The sequence below is a fragment of the Diabrotica undecimpunctata genome, chromosome 8 (genome assembly GCF_040954645.1).
Source record: "Diabrotica undecimpunctata isolate CICGRU chromosome 8, icDiaUnde3, whole genome shotgun sequence".
Classification (NCBI taxonomy): Eukaryota; Metazoa; Arthropoda; class Insecta; order Coleoptera; family Chrysomelidae; genus Diabrotica; species Diabrotica undecimpunctata.
Window position 1 is genome coordinate 27168959 of NC_092810.1, and position 23765 is coordinate 27192723.

At 33.5% G+C, this 23765-nt stretch overlaps 1 protein-coding gene across 1 annotated transcript in view; it reads left to right on the plus strand.

Moving 5' to 3' along the window:
- Positions 1-23765, plus strand: part of LOC140448743 (uncharacterized) — a 107341-nt gene that overhangs the window by 37649 nt on the left and 45927 nt on the right. The window contains exons 11-12 of the mRNA XM_072541854.1: positions 791-962; positions 23540-23704. Of these exons, the coding sequence (XP_072397955.1) occupies positions 791-962; positions 23540-23704 (337 nt within the window). The remainder of the gene's footprint in view (positions 1-790; positions 963-23539; positions 23705-23765) is intronic.

The following is a 23765-nucleotide window of genomic DNA, read 5'->3' on the forward strand; positions in this document are numbered from 1 at the left end:
AGAGGCCTATGTTCAGCAGTGGACTCTTGAGGCTGGATGATGATGATGATGATGATGATGAACCACATTGTTGTATTAGCTAAGGATGAAAGAGGATGTAAAATATATGATCACAAAGCAGGATTAAGTACATAAGTCTTGGGATCTGAGGATTAATATGGAAAAAACTGAATATCTAAATGTTGGAAAAACAGATCGAAATAATATAGTGCTAGAACACTGTGTAATTAGGAATAGTGGGTCATACAAGTACCTTGAAGTCACAATACTAAAATAGGGCTCCAGTAAGACTGAAATTTAATACCCTTTGCATATGTTTAAGTGCTTGCTCTATTTTGTTTTTTATTTCCTGGGAAAAGTGACACTTTTTTTTACTTTCTTGGAGCCTAATAAATTACTAGGAGTTTTCTTGAAGCTTCTGGGAGGAGTAGGAAAGGAAGACTAAAGACGACCTTGGAGAAAAGCTTGGCAGGACATGTTAGTAAACTGTACTTATGGAGAAATGTAATTAGCAAAGCCAACCTCACAAAATGAAAAAGAAAAAAATGATGAGAAGAATGACAATACTTAGTTTGGGAAATTTCGTTTTTGCAGTGTAAAATGGAATAAGAATTATTAATCCCTCGTCATTATTTCCTAAGAGAATATCACGATTTTATACATCAAAAGCTAGTAGTACCAAAACTTTGCTACATTCTATATTTTACGATTACACGCAAATAGAAACAAAATCCCCGCGTATTCATGCTACTTTTTGCGTTAAATAATATTTTTAATTTTATTTTTTTAGAAATCCTACTCCAGAGTCGGATCAAGAACTGCAGAATGTGATTTGGCCAAAAGTACAACCCAACGCTGTTAAGTATTTAGATATAAATAATCAATTCACGGTAAAGGACAATCCACGAAACTACAATAATATTAAAAATTTATTAGACCACTACATACAGAAACCATTTATAGCATATTAAATGTATTATAAGTTATATTCAGGAAAATAAAAATATAATAAAAATTTCCAAGTTATATTGATTTAACCAAGTTGTCTTTAAAACATTTTGTTTTTGAGACAAAATACTCTTAGAATGAAGAGGATGCAAAATAAAAATTTCGTTGTTTAAAGATTAGTCACACCCACATAGAAATACAAAAGAAATATAGCAGATACTAACTTGTTTACAGTTTTTAAGACATTGAAGCCCGTACCCTTGTTCCATTTAATTATTTTTTATTTCGATATCCGACAATTTTATTGTATATTTAGTCACAATATCCTCTAATTCAGAAACAATAATAGATTTTTACCAACCTAGGGAACAGCTAGATTTTAAGAAAAACTTTGGTACTATCGACCACCCCAACTGCATTAATGAGATTATAGAGAAATCCATCGAATACATCGTTGGTCCTGGCTTTTATAGACTTTCGCAAAGCATTGGATAGAGCATTGGACGTAAGTTGCATAGATTATGGGTACTCCAAACTGATCGCGAATATATTATACACTAATGTAACCGTGACCGTGAGACTACACAAAGATACAAAATATATAAGAATCAAAAGAGGAATCAGACAAGGAGACACGTTATCTCCCAAATTCTTTACGGCAGTTCTGAAACATGCTTTCAAAAAATTAGAGTGGGAAGCCAAAGAAATCAATGTAGACAGCGAAATGCTCTCCCATTAACGATTTGCGGACGACATTGTTCTAATAATCTTCTTCTTCTTTTGGTGCCCATCCTCTGTGGATGTTGGCAATCACATTGGTCCATACAATAAAGGGTGATTCATTTAGAGGTACTTTTTTGGTGGGGATATGATTGGAGATCGTGCATGAATACTGTCAAATTGAGATTTCGCTTTTGTTTAGTATTGTTTGACAATTAATGATGGAAAGATTTAGCCCGGCACAGCTTCTAGAAATTATTAAGTTGTATTTTGAAAATGGGAGTTCTGTGAGGAATGTGTTTTTTGCGCTTAGAGCTATTTATGGTCCACATAATCAGCCTACCAAACGTACAATTCGCTTTACGATTAGTAAATTTGAAACACAGTTTTTATTATTGGATAACACGCGACAGAATAGACCACATTCAGCGCGTACTGAAGAAAATATAGCGGCGGTAACGGATAGTGTACTCGAAAATATTGAAGAATCGATTCGTCGCCGTTCTCAACAGCTTGGCTTGTCATATGCAACAACTTGGCGTATTTTATGTTGGGATCTTAGTTTAAAAGCATACAAAAATTAATTAGTGTAAGAGCTGAAGCCGACTGACCTTCCGAGTCGTGACCATTTCAGTCGATGGGTTCTTGATAAGCTTTCAGAAGTTTCAGTGATTTCGAGAAAAATTTTGTTTTCAGATGAGGCCCATTTTTGGCTTAATGGGTACGTTAATAAACAAAATGCCTGTATTTGGGGTAATGAACAACCCAAAGAGGTTCAAGAGTTGCCATTATACCCTGAAACAACAACTGTTTGGTGTAGTTTATAGCCTGTGTAATCGTTGGTCCATATTTCTTTAAAACAGAGGCCGGCCAGAATGTTAATGTGAATGGAGACCGTTATCGTGCCATGATTACGGACTATTTGGTACCTGAAATTGAAGCTCGTGGTCACGGCGACATTTGGTTCGAACAAGATGGCGCCACTTGCCATACAGCCCGTGAAAGCATGGCTTTACTGCGAGAACGATTCGGTGAACAAATTATTTCACGCTTTGGACCAAACCTAGATCCTGTAACATCTCACCTCTAGACTCTTTTTTTTTGGGCTACCTAAAGTCCAAAGTCTACATAAATAAACCAGATACGATTGAGGCATTGGAGGCCAATATTACTCGAGTCATTGGTGAAATACCAATCGAAATGCTGGAACGAGTCATCGAGAATTCGAACTTCAGAATGAACCAACCTAATCGTAGTCATGGCCAACATTTAAAAGAAATTATGTTTAAGAAGTAATTGTAAAGAATGGTTCTTTTGTATGATAATAAATATTTTTAAATAAAATTTATTTTTTTCATTGTTTTTTCTTGTTGAAAAAAGTACCTCTCAATGAATCACCCTTTAGATGTACGGTAGTAATTTTTGCCCACTGTCTGATGTTCTTCAACCACGATGTCCTTCTGCGCCCTTGAGATCGTTTGCCTTCTATCTTGCCTTGTAAAATTAGTTGAATTAGTTGATACTTCTCATTGCGCATCACATGCCCTAAGTCGTATTCGTCATCTTTCTGATTTTCACGATACGCATAATTTCCAGATCTTTATTCATACGTTGGATCACGATGTTGTTTGTAACATGATGGATATAGAAAATTCTGAGCATGCGGCGGTAGCACCACATTTCGAAGGCTTCTAATCATTTGGATGTTGCCTCCGTCATGGTCCAGGCTGCGACTCCATATAAAAGGGTAGAAAATACATAGCATCTCAAGACTCTTGTTCTTATATCAATGTTCAGGTGCATATTACATAAAATCTTCCTGAGGCGATTGAAGACAGCTCTCGTTTCTTTTATACGACATCTTATTTCCTGTGAGTGGTCACATTCCTTATTTAGGCTGTATCAAAGGTATGTAATTTTGTCGATTATTTTCAAGGGTTCAGTAATGTTGGACATAAGTCAAAAGGACCGAGTTCCAAATTAAGTGATTACTCGTAAAAACAAGTCGACATTACGAGAATTGCTGGAAACTAGATAGAAAGAATACAATCAGTCACAAAATTAGAAAGAACTACGTTAAGCAGTGGAAATGTATGGTTTTTTAGATAGAGATAATTAATATAATTTATTAGCATTGCATTTTATTTTATTTATAGGGTTTCTATTTTCCAATTTCCCATGTCGATCTTTAGAAAGTACCTTGGTTTCAAAGGGCTGTAAGTTTCAAAAAATTGGAAAAATTTTAAAGCTATAAGTTTCAATATAAAGTTTAGATTTTCATTCAAAATTTGTGTTTTACTTCTTAATGTTTATAAACAATGGAGATAAGATTTTTTTTAAAATAGTCCGTAACTTCATTCCTATTGGTCACAGAAGGTTTTTTTTTAATGTGAGTTTTTTTTACCAACGATTCAATGGTTGTACGTACAAGTTTGTAGCTTGAAAAATATAGAAGTTATTACAATTGTTTATAAGTAAAAAACATACCCCTTTTTCAAACGTTTATTTTGTAAATAATTTTGATAAAAACGCAATATACATTTAACTTCTGATATAGTTTAAATCTTAAAGAATTCCATGAAATTTGCGAAATTTGTCTGGCATCGTTAATAGAGCAAGTTGAATTGTTTAAATATTTAGCCTCAGGGATAAATAAATTAAATAGCTTTTAAACTATTTGACCGATCGGGGGGAAATTTCGCACAAATTTAAAAGACGGTAATTCCTCGATGTTCAACTTTATTATTTTATTATAATAATTTTATTATAATAAATATAATTATATTTATTATATATTTTATTATAATTAATTAATTAATTAATTTTTTTGTTATTAATAAAAACATTCATAACATTTATAAATTAGTGCAAAAAAACTGCTTTTTTGCAAATATCTCCGTAAATTATATATATATATATATATATATATATATATATATATATATATATATATATATATATATATATATATATATATATGTATATATAAATACATATATATATATATATATATATATATATATATATATATATATATATAATTTAGCTCTCCAGGCCTAGAAGGCCCATGGCTTGGGTTACTGTTCTTTTCCATTCTTTTCTGTTTGTTGCTTTATTTTTCCAGTTTGGTATTTTAAGTTTTTCTATGTCTTTTTCAACATCCTTCTTCCACCTGGTTTTCGGTCTGCCTTTCTTCCTTTTCCCTCCTATTCCTCCCATTTGCATTCTTTTTGGCAGTCTCCTGTTTTCCATCCTTTGGATGTGTCCCAACCACTTTATGATCCCTACGATATTCGGCTCTCCATACATCTCCTCTAATTCCATATTTGGTCTTTTTATCCATATACCATTCCATAATTTACCTCCAAATATTTTTCTGAGGACTTTTCTTTCCCAGACTTTCAGCAAGACTTGCTCGGATTTGTTCATTGTCCATGTTTCACTGGCATATAATACAATAGGTCTTATTACTGTCTTATATATTCTTATCTTAGCCCTTCTAGATATGTTTTTGCTTCTTAATAAATTGTTTAGTGCAAAAATACAACGGTTACCGGCCATAATTCTCGCTTGGATTTCTTCCTTCATATTTGGTCTTCTCGTGAATGTCGCTCCTAAATACTGGAATATTTCTACTTCTTCGAATTTATATGTTTTTTCATCTGTTATTACTGTCAGATATTGTTCTTGTAGGTAATCTCTTTCTGTCCATTCCATATATTTGGTCTTTTCTTCATTTATGTACATCCCTTTCTTTCTCGCTTTCATGTCTAATCTTTTTATTATTATTTTTAATTCTTGCTTACCTCTGGCTATCAGTACAATGTCGTCAGCGAATGCTAAGCATTGGTGTTTTCTTTGATATTTAAGTCCTGACCTGTTGATTCCAGCTTCTCTGATGGTAACTTCGAGGACGATACTGAACAACAGCGATGACAGTGGGTCTCCTTGTCGCACCCCCTCACTGACCTCAACTTTATCTGTTTACTTCGCCATTTATTTTAACCCTATTCTCTGTTTTTCTGAACGCTTGTTTAAAGTTGATGAATAGGGCCATTGTAGGTTTCCCATATTCGTAGCTTTCTGCTTGTATTTTGCGCAGTAGGAAAATTTGATCCACTGTGCTGCGCCCTCTTCTGAATCCACATTGATATTCCCCTATGTCATTATCTATATTTTGAGATAGCTTATCTTTTATATATACTGCAAGTATTTTATATGCAACATTTAGTAGGGCTATTCCCCTGTAATTGTGGCATAAACATTTGTCGCCTTTTTTGTGAAAAAGGCACAGTGTCGCTTCGGTCCATTCCTTCGGTAATTTTTCTTGTTCCCATATGTCTTTTAGCAACTTTTCCAAATGCTTAATAAGTACTGGTCCTCCATATTTAAACATTTCAGCTGTTACTTCATCTCTTCCTGGGCTCTTATTATTCTTTAGTTTCTCTATTATTTCTTTTATTTCTTTTTCGTTATTCGGTCTTTCCTCTATTCGTTCTTGATCGACATTTTCCTTCACTTCTTCTTCCTCTTCATATTCTGTTGTGGGAATTTCATTTAAAAGTTTTTCAAAGTATTCTTTCCATCTGCTCAATATTTCTTTGTCACTTACTAAATTTCTTCTACTTTTGTTTTTGTAGTGTACAGGTTTTCCTTGGTACCCCTTTTTCTCATTTTTCACCCCTTGATATAAGTTTCTAATTTCTCTATTTTTATAGCTCTGTTCTATACATTTTAATTTATCTTCATTGTATTTTCTTTTCTTAGATCTTATTATTCTTTTGGATCTTTCCTTTGTTCATTCTATTTTCTCTCTATCTCTGTTGTTTTTCTTGCATCATTTTCATTCTTAATTTATTTCGTTCATCTAGTTCCATTTTGCATTCATCGTCGAACCATTCTTTGTATTCGTTTTTTATATTTCTATTACTGGCCTGAGCTGCTTTGGTCATACATACTTTTATTTGCATCCATGTTTGTTCAATATCCCCACTTTCTGCAATATTATCTAATCCTCTACTGACTATTCTTTCATATTTATTTTGTTTCTCTTCTGTCAGTAGTCTCACAGGTTTAGTTGCTTTAAACATTTTCTTCCGCTGGTTTCTAAGCACTGGAATAAGCTGTTTCATTTGTATTCCAACTATAAAGTGATCTGAATCTGCATCTGGACCTCTGTATATTCTTATGTTCTTTATACATTTTTGCATATCTTTTTCGACAAGCACATGATCAATTTGGTTTATGGCTTTCCCATCCGGTGATCTCCACGTTCCTTGGTGTATTCTTTTGTGTTGGAAGTACGTGCTCCTAATGATCATATTTCTTTCTTTCGCGAAATCAATTAGGAAGTGATCATTTTCGTTCGTTGTTTCGTGCAAGCTGTATTTTCCTATGGTGGGTACATATATTTCTTCTTTGCCTATTTTTGCAATACTATCACCTAGCACTATTTTTACATCGTATTTGGGGATATTTTCAAATATTGTATCTATTTGATTATAAAAGTCTTCTTTTATTTCTATACTTTTGTCTTCAGTCGGTGCATGTATATTTATAAATATTTTTTGGTATTTTCCTCTTATTCTTAATACACATATTCTCTCTGAAATTGGTTTGAAGTCAACGATTAGATCTTTCAGTTTTTTATTTACCACAAAGCCTGTGCCTAACATTCTATTTTCTCCCCCGCTGTTGAAAAAGAAATAGTCGTTTATTTCCATTGAGTTTTGCCCTAATTGTTTTGTTTCTTGTAGTGCTACTATTTCGAACTTGTATTTTTTGTATTCGTCGATTATGTGTTTTAGTTTTCCTTCCTCGTACGTTGCTCTTACATTCCATGTCCCTACTAATATACATTCGTTTATTACTTTGTTTCCAGTAATGATCTTTACATTTTGTTCATCTCTTGTACCTTTATCTTGCCAAGTCGTCTTCGTTATTTTCGCCTGTTTAAATTTTGCTGTTAGTTTTTTGGTTTTACATTTTTATCTTTTACTAATTGTAGTTGGCTGTTATTCCATGTCCAAATTTCTCCATCTATGATTAGCTTATGGAATCCTATTTTTACATTTTTTCCATTATATCTCTCTGCCATAGCCTTACTTCTAATTTCTTTCTGGATAATTCTTTCCTCCTTTGACATATCATCATTTATGTAGATTCGCTGGTCTGTTTTGTTTTTTAGTTTATTTTTATTTTTCATTAGTTCAATTTTGTTCTTCACGCTGTTAAGTTCTACTAAGGTAGTATTTTCTCCTATTTTTCTCGCTCCATTTACATCTACTGACACTTGTAGTTATTTTTCTAGAAAGTTCTCTACGGCCTCTCGCAATAGTTTTTGATCATTTGTGTCAATGTTTAGTCCTTGTATTACTACATTTTTCCTCTTTTTTTCTCTCTCCAGTTTCTCTATTTTGTCGTTTGCTGCAGTAATTTCCTTCTCTAATTGGCCTATTTGTTTAATAGCTTTTTCGTTTGTTTCTCGCATCTTTCTTATTTCATCTTTTTTTTTTTTAGTTCTGTAATTTCCCTCTTTAGTTGCGTAATTTCGTCTCGTGATCTATATTGTTTTTTTTTATGTCTTTTACATCCATTGCTAATTCTTTCATCATTTTCATCATTTGGTCGATTCCACTTGTGTTTTCTTCTTCTCTTTTTTGTGGGGTTCTCGGTGTTTTTTTTTTATCTCCTGGAGTAATATTCATCATCTTCTCTCCTCCTATTTCCTTCATCAGTTAACTCCTCATCTGAATTCGTTGTTCTTTATTTATAGTAATTTTCTGTCCTAGGGTTATTAGTCACTGCGTCACGGGTGCAGTTGTGCGAACGCATGTATTGGACGTATTGGACGGCAGTATTGGACGCTGGCTGCGTCCAATACTCCAACACTTTTATTCCTAAAACTTAGAAGCCGGCCCTGACTATATGTTTATATTGTTTGTATCAAAGCTACTATTATTACTATTAAAACTAAAATTCTGCTTATAAACTCCATTCCACGAATATATGACTGTTTTAAATTCGCTTTAAGGTATCGATTCAAATGGTCCAATGTGCTGAATTGTACAATAGTAAATTCTCCCCATTTTTGAAATACTGTTATGACAAATATAACCTTAGATTTAAATATGAAGTTATGATATAAATATAGAGTTAATAGTTTATAGAACAGTAATTCGGATTTTAAAGTATATAATTACTATCATTGAGTTTAGTATGGTAAACAAGTTGGTTTTTGAATTAAGTTATTTAAACGAAGTGTAACAATACTTAAGTGATCAAATAGTGTAATTTATTTAGTCGATTATTCAATTAGTATTAAAAAAAAAAACAAAAAAAACTTACTTATTCTCTTATTCTCCTAATCTCCTAAAACTATCATCAACAATCAGATTCACAGCCATAATCAGTCGGCGATATATGAAACTGTATATAAATTTTCGTTACTTTTTAATATCTGTAACGACTTGTTACTTTAACTATCGATAGCCGGTATGTTATACCCGATACTTTCGGAACTTTTAAGAGTACATCCACTCAAAGCAAACAAATATTTAAAACTAACAAAGTGAAATATTAAATCCTTTTTCTGGTTTCTGAACCATCTTTCTGCCAATTTCTTTTTATTTATATTAAAAATAGTATATTTATTTTTATCACAGTTGTAGTACCTAATAAAGTAATAAAATAGTGTAATATCAAAGAAACCCGGCACGCCTCTTTGGTGTTTACATTTCACGGAAAGCTTACCCAAATGTCTGTCATTATATTTATTTATAGTAGCGTTTGTGTAAAAATTTTTGGTATTTTCGTATATCTGAACATCTATTAACTGAAATAATTTTAGTTTAGATGTCATACTAGTAAATCCTTTTTATTGGAATAATGATTAGACCAATTTACCTTCATACTTCTACTTGCACAGTAAAATATTCGTTGTCGAAGTAATCCAAAACAGTCGTATATTCGTGGAATAACGTATACTTACGATTTCCTGTTGTATTGTTTACTTAATTATCTGGCTAATGATCTTAAAAACCAACCGATAAATATTTCTTATCTTTTTGTCACTTTGCCGAAATCTATATAATTTATTTATGAATGCTACTTTCTCTATTTTAATTAAATTACGTTTTTTTTTTCAATGTAGACTATTATCTATATTTTACTTTAATCACTTGTATTTATTATTTGACTTCCGTAAATTATTTATCAATTTTAATTTAAACAACGGGAATATAAAGATATTCTTGATATAAAAATGATATAAATATTGTTTATGTAAAATATAAGGGAAAAAACTTATAGACAAAAAATCAAATTGCGACCATAAATTATTGTTTAACCCTGCTGTCCTGTTCGGGTCTATTTGACCCAAAAAAAATTATTTCTTATTTTACAAATTATTACGCGGCGTAACGTTTTGGTATTCCGTAACTTTATTACCTAATCTGAGGTCTTTCAAATGCATATGAGATAAAACTTCAACTTCCTGATTTTTTTGATAAAAATTAAATTGTTACCTATGATACGTTCGGGTCAATATGACCCACGTATTTAAACGGTTAAAAATTTTCTGTGTACGTATGTTTAGTTGGCAGTGTTTTATATTTTCTAACAGTGTTTGTCAGTCATGTAAGTTTATAAATAAAAACAAGTTTCTGCAAGCTAGAACTTGTAAAAAATTTGAAGTGTAGATGGACGATGTCAGGTAGAAGGGCACGTCATGTAGAAGGAAGTGGGGGTGATAGACAAGTGGTAGGACACTGATGATATGTCAAGTGCATTCATGGTATTCATATACATTTCAGTCTATTGTTGCATGTTGATAATCGAAGAACATCGAAGAACGCTAACCGAAAATGAGCTGCGCGAGCTCGCGAACGTGTCAGACAGTGATGAATATATATCAGAAACAGAAAACCATACAAGTAGTGAGAGTGAAGAAAGTAGTGATGATTTTGTTATTCCATTCTACGTACCACATCCTGTAGAACCTTCTGTAACAGTTCCTTCGAAAGATGGTAATATTCAGTGGTCGCTTGATCCTCCTTATCAACGCGGTCGTTTTCTACGGCCAATGTTATAAATAATACTCCAGGAGTTACAAGGTACGCATGTGCACGAATTTTCGATATCAAAAATTCATTTGACGTGCTCTTTTCTGACATAGTTGCAAACCAAATTATTAATATGACAAACATGGAAGTCCAGCGTGTTTTTGGAACCAACTTGAAAGACTTGGATAAAATTGGTTTTCAAGCATACATTGGTCTTTTATTGTTAGCTGGAGTTTTTAAGTCCCATGGTGAATCAACTAAAAGTTTGTGGAATGAAGAAACTGGTCGTAGTATATTTCGAGCCACAATGTCCCTTGAAGTGTTTACAAAAATTTCGCAAGTGATACGTTTTGATAACAAGACTACTAGACAGGATAGGAGACGATTAGATAAACTTGCTGCAATACGTGAAATTTGAGGAAAATGGGTGAAAAATCTACCAAAATTTTTTAACTCTGATGAAAATGTTACTATCAACGAGCAATTAGTAGCCTTAAGAGGTCGCTGTCCCTTCAAACAGTACATTCCAAGCAAGCCAGCGAAATATGGCATAAAAATTTGGACTTTATGTGACACCAAAATTTCTTATGCTCTAAAATTGCAGATCTATACAGGAAAAGAAGCAGGTGCAGAACGAAATCAGGGAATGCGTGTGGTGTGTGACTAATGATTTGAAAGACCACAATATTACTTGCGATAACCTTTTTACATCGTACAATTTAGGCCAACTTCTTCTTAAAAGAAAAAATACAATGCTGGGTACTATAAGAAAAAATAAACCAGAGATTCCAGCACAAATTGCGAATAAAGAAGTTCATAGTTCGTATTTTTACTTCACGCAAGATACCACTGTTGTTAACTATATTCTTAAAAAGAATAAAAATGTTGTTCTTATAAGTACTTTGCATCATGAAAAGGCTATTAGTGACAGAAATGACAGAAAGCCCCAAATTATTTTAGATTATAATTCCAGTAAGGGAGCAGTGGATACTCTAGATCAGCTTGTTGGTACATATACATGTAAGAGAAAAACAAATCGCTGGCCCATGATTGTTTTTTATAATATGCTGGACATTTCTGCCTACAACGCGTTCGTTTTATGGACATCAATAAATCCCCAATGGAAACATAAACTTACAAAACAGCGAATTTTTCTTAAGGAATTGGGAAAAACACTGGTGAAACCACTTATCCTTTCCAGGAAAAATTTACCAAGAACCAAAGACTCACAAGAACTGGTAAAAAGGACACGAGCAGAAGTGAGTAGAGAAGATTAAATTCTAGTTCGTGTGAACCGTCTATGAACAATCCAACTCCACCTGCTAAACGATCACGCTGTAAATTTTGTTCTAAAAACGATAATAAGACTAATATTTTATGTTGTATATGTCATAAACATATTTGTAAAATCCATTCTTTTTATTACTGTCCCAGTTGTAAACTGAATTAAATTTTGTACATATTTGTTATTAGGCTTTTCTGGTTAATGAAAGAAAAAAATACCTTTTGTTTTTGTTAATAAGGTTTAATTTACATTAACAACATCATTTTTGTTTAATTCACCATAATTTTTTGTTAGTAAAGTTTTGTATAAATACGACTACTTTTTCATCTATTCGTCACCTAGTAACCCCTGCCTACGTTTTAAAAGCTTTAGATATCTGCGAAAAATGTTTCGACCTTTTTTTTTAACTAGACTAGGCTATCATGTATTTTTATCATTATGGCAAGTCCATATAAATAAAGAAATAAAAAATAGATAGAAATCTACTGTCGGCACCATAAGTTTCTTCGTAATCACTTATATTGTGGACACAAAAATATTTTGATAAATGTGATTTTTGGGGAGTGCTTGTGTACTAAAATCGCCAACGTTTATTATTTTGATACCTCCGTTTATTAAGTTATCTCAGGTGTGCCTGCCAATTGCGGTTCAACAAGGCACCCGATAATTATTTAATTGATGAGCATTGCTCAATTGTATTTTTAATTGTATTCATTGATCATTGCAAAATTTGGTGAGATTTGCATATCAGATGTATTGTAAAATTTCCAGAACCTTTTAAATAATAAAAAAATACAATCTCGTCCTGTTTGCTTATCTCAATTTCACTTTTTCTCCGAAAAATTCGAAAACCAGATATAAAAGCGTTCATTTGTTTTATATTTTTTCTGTCGCTGCTGCATGTACAACCACACAATGGCGCATTTAAAACTGTTTATCATTTGTGTACTTATATTTTTTGTCCATAAAGGGGTGAGTATAAATTTTATCTTTCTTTACTGGATCTATTGTCAAAAATTTCATTAAAACCATACAGGCAAATTATTAACCCGAAAAACTTAAATTAAGCAACCATATCGTTGGATACGATTACCATATTGGAGAAATCATTATTTATGTCATGAACCCTTAACTGGTATAGTGAAAAAGTAGTAGATTGCTAATAAAGCTATAAAAAGCAACATATATTACTACTGGTGTTTTAGGAACAAAATATACAGGGTCAATAACAAAACTAGTTTAATGTTGAAAATCTTGAAACAAACAAAAAAACATTATCGTGTCGAAAATAAAGAATTCTCAAATCAACAAAAAAAGTTGCTGATCCTTAAGTACATCTATTATACGTATTGGTTTTGATACATTGATTTTTACAAACGTGTTTATGACTAACGCTCGGATTTATAGGATACAAAAATTGAAGAAAAAGGCGCCTATATAGGCAAAGATTTTTATTAAAAAAGGCAGGAATATTAACTTCTTCTTCTTAAGGTGCCATGCATTTCTGCGTAGGCGTCCACCGTACATCGTCTTGTCAGGTGAGATGTTAAATAGTCAGGATTAAATAATTCTGTTTTTAGCAGCATTGCGAAGCATTTCATAGCTGTGGATTCCTGTCCATTGTCGAATATTGCGCAGCCATGACATTTTTTTACGTCCGAGACCTCTCCTACCCTCTATTTTCCCTTCGAGTATCAGTTGCTGAAAAGTGTATCGTTCTCCTCGTATAATGTGCCCCAAGTATGCAGTCTTCTTACTTTTTACATAATTAAAAAGTTCCCTATCCTGTAAGCCCGCTCTTCTGAGTACTTCCTCATTTCTGACCCTGTCCGTCCATGATATTCTGAGGAATATTAACATTTATGCAAAATATAGGCAATGAAGGAATGTAACTTATTATTTATTGTACAAAGTGAATTAACGTAATATTAACTTAAGGCAGGTATATTTACACGTCATAATCATAACATTAGTATAAATAAACTAGTAACTAAATAACTGTAAATTAATAATTAAATATTGTAACCACTTAAAATTTTATCTTTAATAGAAACAACTAAATGTTTTTCAATATTTTCGGTCTTAAAACTATGTCTTCGATCATTTGTACATTGAAAACCAACGTTCGACATCAACAGATGTAATTGGAGCATATTTCAGAGCGGATAATAAATCTGGCATAATTTGAAATTCCTCGGAAAATGTCCCATTCAAAACTTTAGCAACATTAGATAAAAACGAAAACCCTTCATTCTTGTCGAAAACATATTTCATTTTTTTTTTAAATTAATTGACCGTTACTTCCAGGTGCCAATTTTCGTCTTTAAATTATCTATTAATTTTACTGACTCACATAAATGTATCTCTTGTTTTTCTAATAAGGTAATTGTGGTATACTCGGTTCGCTATTCCCAGTCCGAACTGTCTAGTGAATTTAGTAATTATTTTTTTGCGAAGTTAGTTACTTTTTGACAGACTAAAAGTGGCTGGAAATTACTATACAACCAAGCATACGAACTCATAGCCAATATTAATAGTAAACAAACTAAATAGTAAATAAAATAGAACTTTGCGAATTACCGACAATCAATATTTATTTATCTGCACCATATAATAAATAGTTATGTTAAATTATAACAACTAAAATATATTTTTTAAGTATATACTACCCAAAATTTGTTGGGTTTAGTATACACTTCCACTATTTAGAATAGTTCTTCTTTTTTTTTAAGAAAGAAGTCTGCAATAGTAGGATACTGTTCAAAGTAAAAAAACTGCTTCGAGCCAGGTTCCCCACCTTGTAATTACTGATTTAGGTGGCAAAGGGACACCGGGAAGTCTTTCTTTATATATTTGCACCCTCAATGGAGCCTTTACAAAAACTTTTTTCATAAAATTTATAAAGTTATTTACCAACGGAAACAGATTTCTTATTTATTCAGCAATTCTATTTACCCCGTGGGCTACACAAGTGCAATGAATTAAATTAGGATAAAAAATCTTTAAATTAACAGCAGCTTTTAACATATATGCCGCAGCATCTGAAAGCATTAAAACTATTTTATTCACTGGTATAGCGTTGGGTAAATAGAGGTTTGTTAAACTATCTTGTATAAATCGACTTATTGTTAAATTGTTTGTTTTTTCCAATTCTTTAACGGCAACTAAATAAGGTTTTCTCGCAAAGTTTTCGTTCAAACTTCCAATCATTAAATTAGCTATATACCTGCCGCATACATCTGTCGTTTCATCCACGATAATATACAAAAAATTGCCCTCTAACTCCCGCTTAATTTTTGAAATACATTCCACATAACATTTTTCCACAGTATGTTTTCTCAATGTACTCTCGTCCGGTAAGGATTTATTAAGATATTTTTCGAAAAAGCGTTTAAAACTACGGTTATTAACTTTATATAGAGGAATGTTGGATGCAATCATCATCTGGCATAAATCAAATTTAAATGCGTCTTCCTCCTTTTTTTTTGAACTGCTTAAACTATCCCGCAGAGATATTTGGGCTAACTTAGAGGAATTTAATTTTTCCAAATTACGTTTATGAAGTGGGGTTCCACAATGCTGGTCAATAAAGTACTTTTTTCTACTTGAAATCTGAGAATTAAAAAAAATAATAATTAGAATTCTAAAACCGCTTTAGAATTTAGTTATGTTGTGAGACGAGAAAAAAAGGAAAAAAAATAATTCTTACCGATTTGCCGCATGGTTTACAAAATGCTCCATCTCCTTCTAGAGAATTTAGTTATGTTGTGGGACGAGAAAAAAAAAACTTACCGATTTGCCGCATGGTTTACAAAATGCTCCATCTCCTTCTAGAGAAAGTTCCGAATAAGGTGCGATCCATAGCCTTAATTTAGATGTCATCTTTTCACACAAATATCTAAAACGTTTAAAACGTGTTCTTTGCTTTTCGGTATACGCAACAAAACTAAACTAGGATATAGCAATTTGTGACTAAACTCTGATACAGTAACCGACAATACAACTGATAATAAACTAATAAAGCTTAGGGATTTCCAAATAGTTAACCCTCAAGTCTCGATCAGGTACATTTTCCTAGAAATCTGTTTAAACAAACCATTGATATTTTATTATTGACCCAAAATTTTATTATAGAATGGTTTAGTAAAAGAATAATATCATGGGTAGTACCATGAAATTTTAAAAAAGGCACAAATAGGCGGAATTTACGAAAAAAGGCAACAAGTGCAAAAAACAATTATAATAGGCAAAATAGACAAAAAAGGCATTTTGCCTATAATCCGAGCTTTATTTATGACAGTTGTGACATACAAGTGATTGTTTGTTATCGTTACGTGTACAAATATATAATAAAAGCTTGCACGTTTAGTTGCTCTTTCAACATGCCTATCTTCTTCTTCTTCTTCCTCTTTATAAGCTGCTTGTTCATTAGCGGATTAATACCTCTATGAAAGGTTGTCACTCCATATTTTGCGCGGTCGTCCGATACTTCTTCTGCCGATTGGTGACTTATCTCTTGCTATTTTGACGACACGGGTCTCCTCTATTCTGCTTATTTGGTTATTCCATTCTTTTTTTTCTATTTTGTGTTCATTCATTTAAAACACTCTACGTTATATTTTCTTCTAATGTTTTCACTTCCCTTTCGATCTTTCAGCATATTTCCTGTAGTTCTTCTCAGTACTCTCATCTCTGCCGTTTCCAGTAGCTTTTGCATTGTGGCTGTGCCGGATCTTGTTTATGAGGCATATGTCGTTATTGGTCTTACACTGGCTTTATAATTTCTTGATTTCATCTCAGTGTCAATGTGTCTGTTTCGCCATATAGTGTTATAAAGGCATCCTGCCAGTCTATTTGCTTTTCGTACTTGATCTCTCAATTCTTTGTCCAGGTCTCTATAACTAGACAGTGTAATTCCCAAGAATTTTATTTCCATTACTTGTTCAATACTGATGCCATCAATTTCTATTTTACATCTGGTTGGTTCTTTGTTGACTTCTATTGTTTTAGTTTTCTGAGATGAGATTTTCAAATGAGATTATTAAATTCTTTTGCTCTTATGATAAATGTGTGGACCAGTCTTTGCAGACCATCTTCATCTTGGGCTATCAAAATTGCGGTGTCTCTGTAACAGAGTATTTTGATTTCTTTGTTTCCCATTCTGAATCCTCTTTCTTTGTTAACGCTTTTGACGATTTCATCCATGATCAAATTGAAGAGCATGGGGCTTAATGAAACCCCTTGTCTTATTTTGCTGCCTATTTTAATAGGTTCTGTAAGTTGTCCATGTCGATTTCGAGTTGTCCATTGTTCTGTCGATCGGATAGCCAAGCGGGCTGGGCGGCTGGCTTCTCCTTCGCTTCACTGCGACAGATGTCAGTTCAATCCCCAGCTCGGTGTACAGAAAACAAAAAGGCTAACGCAGCAGTTTAAAATTCTAAATGAATCAGCGGCTTAGTCTAGAATATGCTGGTATCTGATCGGCTTATGGTGGAGCAGTACGGTAAGAGATAAGGGCTTGCGGCTTGGTGATACTCCTCCATAGATCCCTACCGGAAGGGCGTGTGCCGCCTAAATACCGGGTATATATATATATATATATATATATACATATATATATATATATATATATATATATATATATATATATATATATATATATATATATAAGTTGTCCATCTATTCTGACTTCCATTTTGTTATTTTGGTAGATGTTTTCGATAGTTTTCATAATATTTAGGGGAGCTTTTCTATTTTGCTTCTACAGAAGATATATTACATCTTTGAGTTTAACTCTGCCAAACGCTTTTCTGTCAAACACAGAAATTCTTGTCAATTATACTCTAGTGATTTCTCAGTAATTTGTTTTATAACGAATATTGCATCTGTACACGATCTTTCACTATGAAAACCCTGTTGTTCACCTGCTAAACTTATCCTCTGATTTATTAGCACTAGCATTTTATTATTATTTATTATTTTAGTTGTAAGATTTAGCGTAGTATCCTCTGTAGTTTACTGGCTTTTTTTATCTCCGTTTTTAAACAGTAGTATTTTAAATAGTAGAATTAGTTCGCTCGTTCTCCATTTTTCCGGTATTTTATTGTGTTTTATAATTTTAATAATTAATGTTGTTAATTGTTCTGTCATTGCTGCTCCACAATATTTCAGCAACTCGTTTGGTATCCCGTCTTTACCTGCAGCTTTTCTGTTCTTCAGGTTTTCAAGTATTTTCCGAACTTCCTGTACATTTATATTAAGTTCTTCATTTGTGAAACGGGCCTGTCCTAGTCTTGGTTATCGTGTGGAATGTGACCAACTCGACGAATTCTTCTTCTTAGAGTGTCTGTCTATCTCTCAAGTTAGCAAGCCAGGATATTCTTCTTCGTCCTAGGGCCCTTTTTCCTTTAATTTTACCTTGCAAAATGCATTGGAGTAGCTCATATCTGCCTTGATTTCTCATTATATGTCCCAAGTACTGCAGCTTACGGTCCTTCACGGTGTTGACGAAATCGTCAACTTATCCTAATTCCATGTGAATATTCACCATTTGAACACGCCGAATTAAGTGGTCCTGTATTAGTTTTTTCATAAAGCGATGATGAATTTTTGCCGTGTTAATTCAGATTCTAGATGGGGACTGTTATATAAAATACGTTTATACCCATGATCCGAAACCAAATAGCCTGTGGCCATCTTCTAGTACGCATTTCTACTTTATAACATTGTAAATGTGCATCATACCTCGCGATGATTATTCGGCAACAACTCGTTTGGCAACTTCTTTTGTTTTTTCTGATAGTACCTACATAAGTAACTTTACGTTGTTGTAGCTCGTTGACCAGCTCCGAAGAAAACCAGTTATCCTTAATCACATTCCGGTTAGAATTTACTATTGGAGCAACTAACGAAAAAACATTGAGTGTTGGTGTTGATAATTTTTTGGGATTCGGTATTCTGTTTTCTTTTCCAGTGTACACAAAAGCGTTCAATAAATAGTTGGTGCGGTCGTCACAAATTTACATAAGTTTCAGTTCGTATTTTTCTAGCTTACTTTTAATAAACATTCTAAATTTGCACTTACCGCGGAAACCAACCAACATTTCATCTACGGCTAGATATTCTCCACATAAATAGTTAGTCTAACAGTTATTTATTTCAGAAATAGCTTCCTTACGCTTATTTCTGGTATTTGGATCATCAAATCTCAAAGTGGTTAGTAGAAAACTGAATCTTGATGCTGTCATTACGGAACGAAACATATCACGACCTTTACTATTATTAGCAAAATAAGAATTTATACCTTCATTGTTAGACTTGAACACGCCTGTCAAATGCAGCAGTTCAAAAAGCCAATATTTCGGTTTTATCAACGTGGCTTATACATTAACAGTTGTTTGTTGTTACATTCATAAGTTGTTTGTAGTTCTGTAATCTTTTTGTTTGTCTTCTTAATAATCTAATATACAATTGTGTCATCGAGTAAGATATTGACGGCTTCAGCAGGCGTTGCCGGCTTATGTATTTGTGCCGACCCAGAAAGCCCTGGTAGATATTATACTATATCTGATACACGGATACGGTTTGGGGCAGGAGCTATTTTTGACATTTTTGCCTGTTTTTTTCCAAAATAGTAATTCCCTTAGTTCCCTCTTATTTATTAACATTTTAGTTGTCACTACTCAAATTACTGGCAAGTATTTGACCATTCTTCACAGTATCACCTTGGTCTTTATCACTAAGTTCAGAATAACTATCAGTATCATGATTAGTAATAATTATTTTGGCTTCAAAAATATCATCATCGTCAAAAAAGTGTTCAGCAATCTCCTTGTTTCTTTTTGTCTTAAATGACCATTATTCTTTAAAAACTAGCACCGAAAAAATAACACTTAAGGTATAACGGGGTCAAATTTGACCCGATCAACATAAAACATCTAACTAAGTGGAAGGTTATAGGCGACTAGTGCATGTCAGCGATGTGCTCGATGTCATAAATAGTTCGATTGGGGTCAAAATTGACCCTGCCGTACAAACTAAAGGTTAAGGTTAATTTTTTATCAATTTAAGATATTTAACTCGAATCATTAGTTGTATCTGTATCTGTAGAGTAGGGAGGGCGAGTTAAGTTTCACAGCACTTAGGCCACAATTGACCCATTGTGCATCTTCCCAGGGAGCTGTCACCCTTAGCTCATTGTCCATCCTGCCAATTCTAGGAAGGTGGACAAGTCACCAGGAGACATCTCTCTTATGTGGGCAGGTGTGGGCCAGGACTCGCCGAACGCGTACTCTCGTATTAACGATAACTCTGGGCATTCACATAGGACATGCTCTACAGTTTCGTCTTCTCGTTCACACTTCCTACATAAAGGTGTGTCTGCTAGCCCCAGTGTATGGAGGTGTTTGCTTAGTTGACAATGACCAGTTAAAAAACCAACTGCCAAACGTAGGTTTTTCCTGGTCATTCCCAAGTACTTCTTAGATGTTGACTCTTCAAGGTTACTTAGTGTTACCCTGGCAAGTTTACATCCTTTCCCTTCTTCCCATCTTTTTACGGTTTGCGCATGGGAGTGACATTTGACAATTTCCGCGATTGTTGTAGTTGACCATCCAAAAAGATCCCCAGGTCCTAAGAGTCTTAGGCCTGCCGCCTTCCTAGCTAATTGGTCAGCAATGCGGTTGCCTTTATTCCTATTGTGTCCTTTAACCCACCTCAGGATGATGGTATTACCATCCGAAGCTTGGGTTAGTGACTTGTGACACTCCATTACTAAACCTGATGTGACACGTGGTCTATTCAAGGTTAGTAGCGCTTGTCTGCTATCTGTGCAGATGATTATAGCTTTACCTGCTATACCTTTTTGGGTTATCTCTTTTGCGGCTATGGAGATACCAGTCAGTTCTGTCTGAACTACGCTGGACTTTTTGCCCATACCCCACTTTATTCTTAGGTTCAGTGATCTGGAGTATATCCCGCATCCTGAGCCTTCTTTCATTTTGGAGCCATCGGTGTATATGCAATAGGCATTTGCCACGTTTGTCTCCATATACTGTCCTGTTTCAATTTTGTAGGGTTTGTTAAAGACAAACTTTGGTTCAATTGAGTCGCAGCCTGCCTGTAGAAGTGGTAACGCATCCAACTCTTCTCGCCAGAAACGAGTTCTCAATTGTCCCATTCCTACATCAAGGTTTGCACCAGCTGAGCGCAGTCGCATCATTGTCACTAGCGCCACCTCTTTGACATATATATCTAGAGGCGTGATGCCAATGATCAACTCCATTGCAGCAGTTGGTGTTGTTTTCATGGCACCTGTTATATTTATGCAAGCCATCCGCTGAATATGGTTTAGTTTGTTAATTGCTGTTGCCTGTAGCACTTTTGGTACCCAAGCAATAGCTCCGTAAGTTAGCATTGGCCTAATGACAGCGGTGTAGACCCAGGCGATCACCCTTGGCGTGAGGCCCCAGGTGCGTCCGACCGTTCGTCGACACTGCTCATAGGCAATATATGGTCTTTTAGCTCTACCATCTAAGTGTGAGTTCCATGTTAACTTCTTGTCAATGGTAATACCAAGGTACTTCACCTCGTCAGAAAAATTTAGACTGTAGTTTAGAATCCTTGGGGGTATTAAGCCCGTGATTCTTCTTTTCCTGGTAAAGAGGACCATCTCTGTTTTCTTTGGATTTATAGATAGTGAGTGTTCCTTGCACCATGTTTCTATTAGTCGGAGAGCAACTTGTGATCTCTCACATAGTGTGTTCTCAAACTTACCGCTTTGCAGGACAGCAATATCGTCTGCATAGGCTATTGTGTAGAAACCGTTGCTGCTGAGTTGGTCAACCAGGGTATCTAGAACTATGTTCCAGAGTAGTGGTGATAGCACCTCTCCCTGTGGACAGCCCCTCGTAACCATGTCTCTAACGTCATGCATCATTAGTTGTAGTAAATAACGTAACGGTTTTGTTAAATATCTAAGCATCTTTGAATAATATCCAAAAGGTTTAGAAATAACTCATAAATATAAATACTTACTTTTCTTTCTGTATATCTTCCTCTAAATTTACATTTTTTACTTGATTTTAATTTGTAACTATCTGCAATTTATACAAAACTCATTTTATCCAAATTTATTACATCAATCATGTAGTACACAAATTTATATGATTAAAAATTTGGTGTACACCTGAATTTAAAACAAAAATTGCTCATTAAAATCTGATAGTGTAAACAGTTCATTGCAGAATATAATTGTCTCTTTATTTTGCACAATTTCTTTGCCACTATACAACACCACAGGATATTTACTGGTTTTTATCAGCTTCATAAATGCAATTTATCGCAATAAAACCTATTGCTTCTTCTACATAATCTACGTGGTCAGAGTTACTTCTATTTGTATTAGAATTTCTAATATAAATAAAAGAAAAGACAAATTTCTTCCACGTCTATTGGAACTACTACTCTGGTTACTTACATTTGATGATTTGTTTCTAAACTAAAATGATTTATGATGCATTGTACCACATTGGACGTTTAATATTACTTACTTTGAAAGCTGCCTCATTGTTCATATTAGGAGGTTTGTTTTCACCCTCCAGTTCTTTTATAATTCTGTCCAAATTCATAAGACAGTCTTCCAGTGTTTTGTCTCTTTTACATTTTAAAAGCAACATCTCATTCCTCAATGTAAGCTTGGTGAATATACTTTATTTGTCAAAAACGTCTTCGAGTGCTTTCAGCATTTCTTTAGCGGTATTGACACCTTTTGTAATGTCTAAATTCCTATCTGTAAAAATTTCTTGTCAAAAAATTTTCTCTCTCTGTTGGGTGTCAACTTTCAATTGGTAACTACTTTTTAATAGAATCAACATGCTACATTTTTATCTCATGGTATGTGTAAACGATCATATTTTTTATTCTAGCTAATTCTTTGAGTTTATACAGATTAATAGCAGTTTTAATCAAAAATATGAAATGTCTTGGTGTTCAATCGCAAATTAGTCCATTAATTTGTAATCTCACGTTAATCTTAATTTTCTGAATTTGTATATTTTCACCATGTATAATTGTGAAACATATCGATTAGTAGCTTAATTAAAGTTTGTTCAACTTCCTGCAAACTAAAGATTGCCTAATATTTATTGAGGAAATGCCTACAATTATTTCCTCGGTTCAAATTATATTTGCCAGCTTTCAAAAGTCAAAGGTTTTTGTTATATGCAGAGGGCAATACACTTATTTTATGAATCGTAGCATTTTAGTGAGATTATAAATATAGCTGCGGGACTACTTTGGGACGCAGTCTATTATAAATTTTTACTTCAACAACAACTATATTGTAATAATTCAATAGCAGTCAATAAAACTATATTTTACTCCACGATTGAACATTTTATTTTATCATCGTCGATCGAGAAGAATTGGTCCCAGGGAATTAGAAACAATTCGAACTTAAAATTATATTCGAATTTGTCAAGTTGGTAATTGCAAACTTATAGAAAATTATTTTTGTTATTTTTAGGTAACTTCACCTGTGGCTAAATCGACTGATGATGACTTAATCGTAACATTATCAACAGGAAGTAAAGTTTGCGGGCATGTTCTTCAGAGTTTTGAAGGAAATGATTTCCAAGCATTTGAGAATATTCCATATGCAGAACCTCCGACTGGAAAGAACAGATTTCAGGTAAAATATTACAATGTGTAGTCGGTAAATGTCAATTTATAAGTTGGGGGTTAAAATTTAA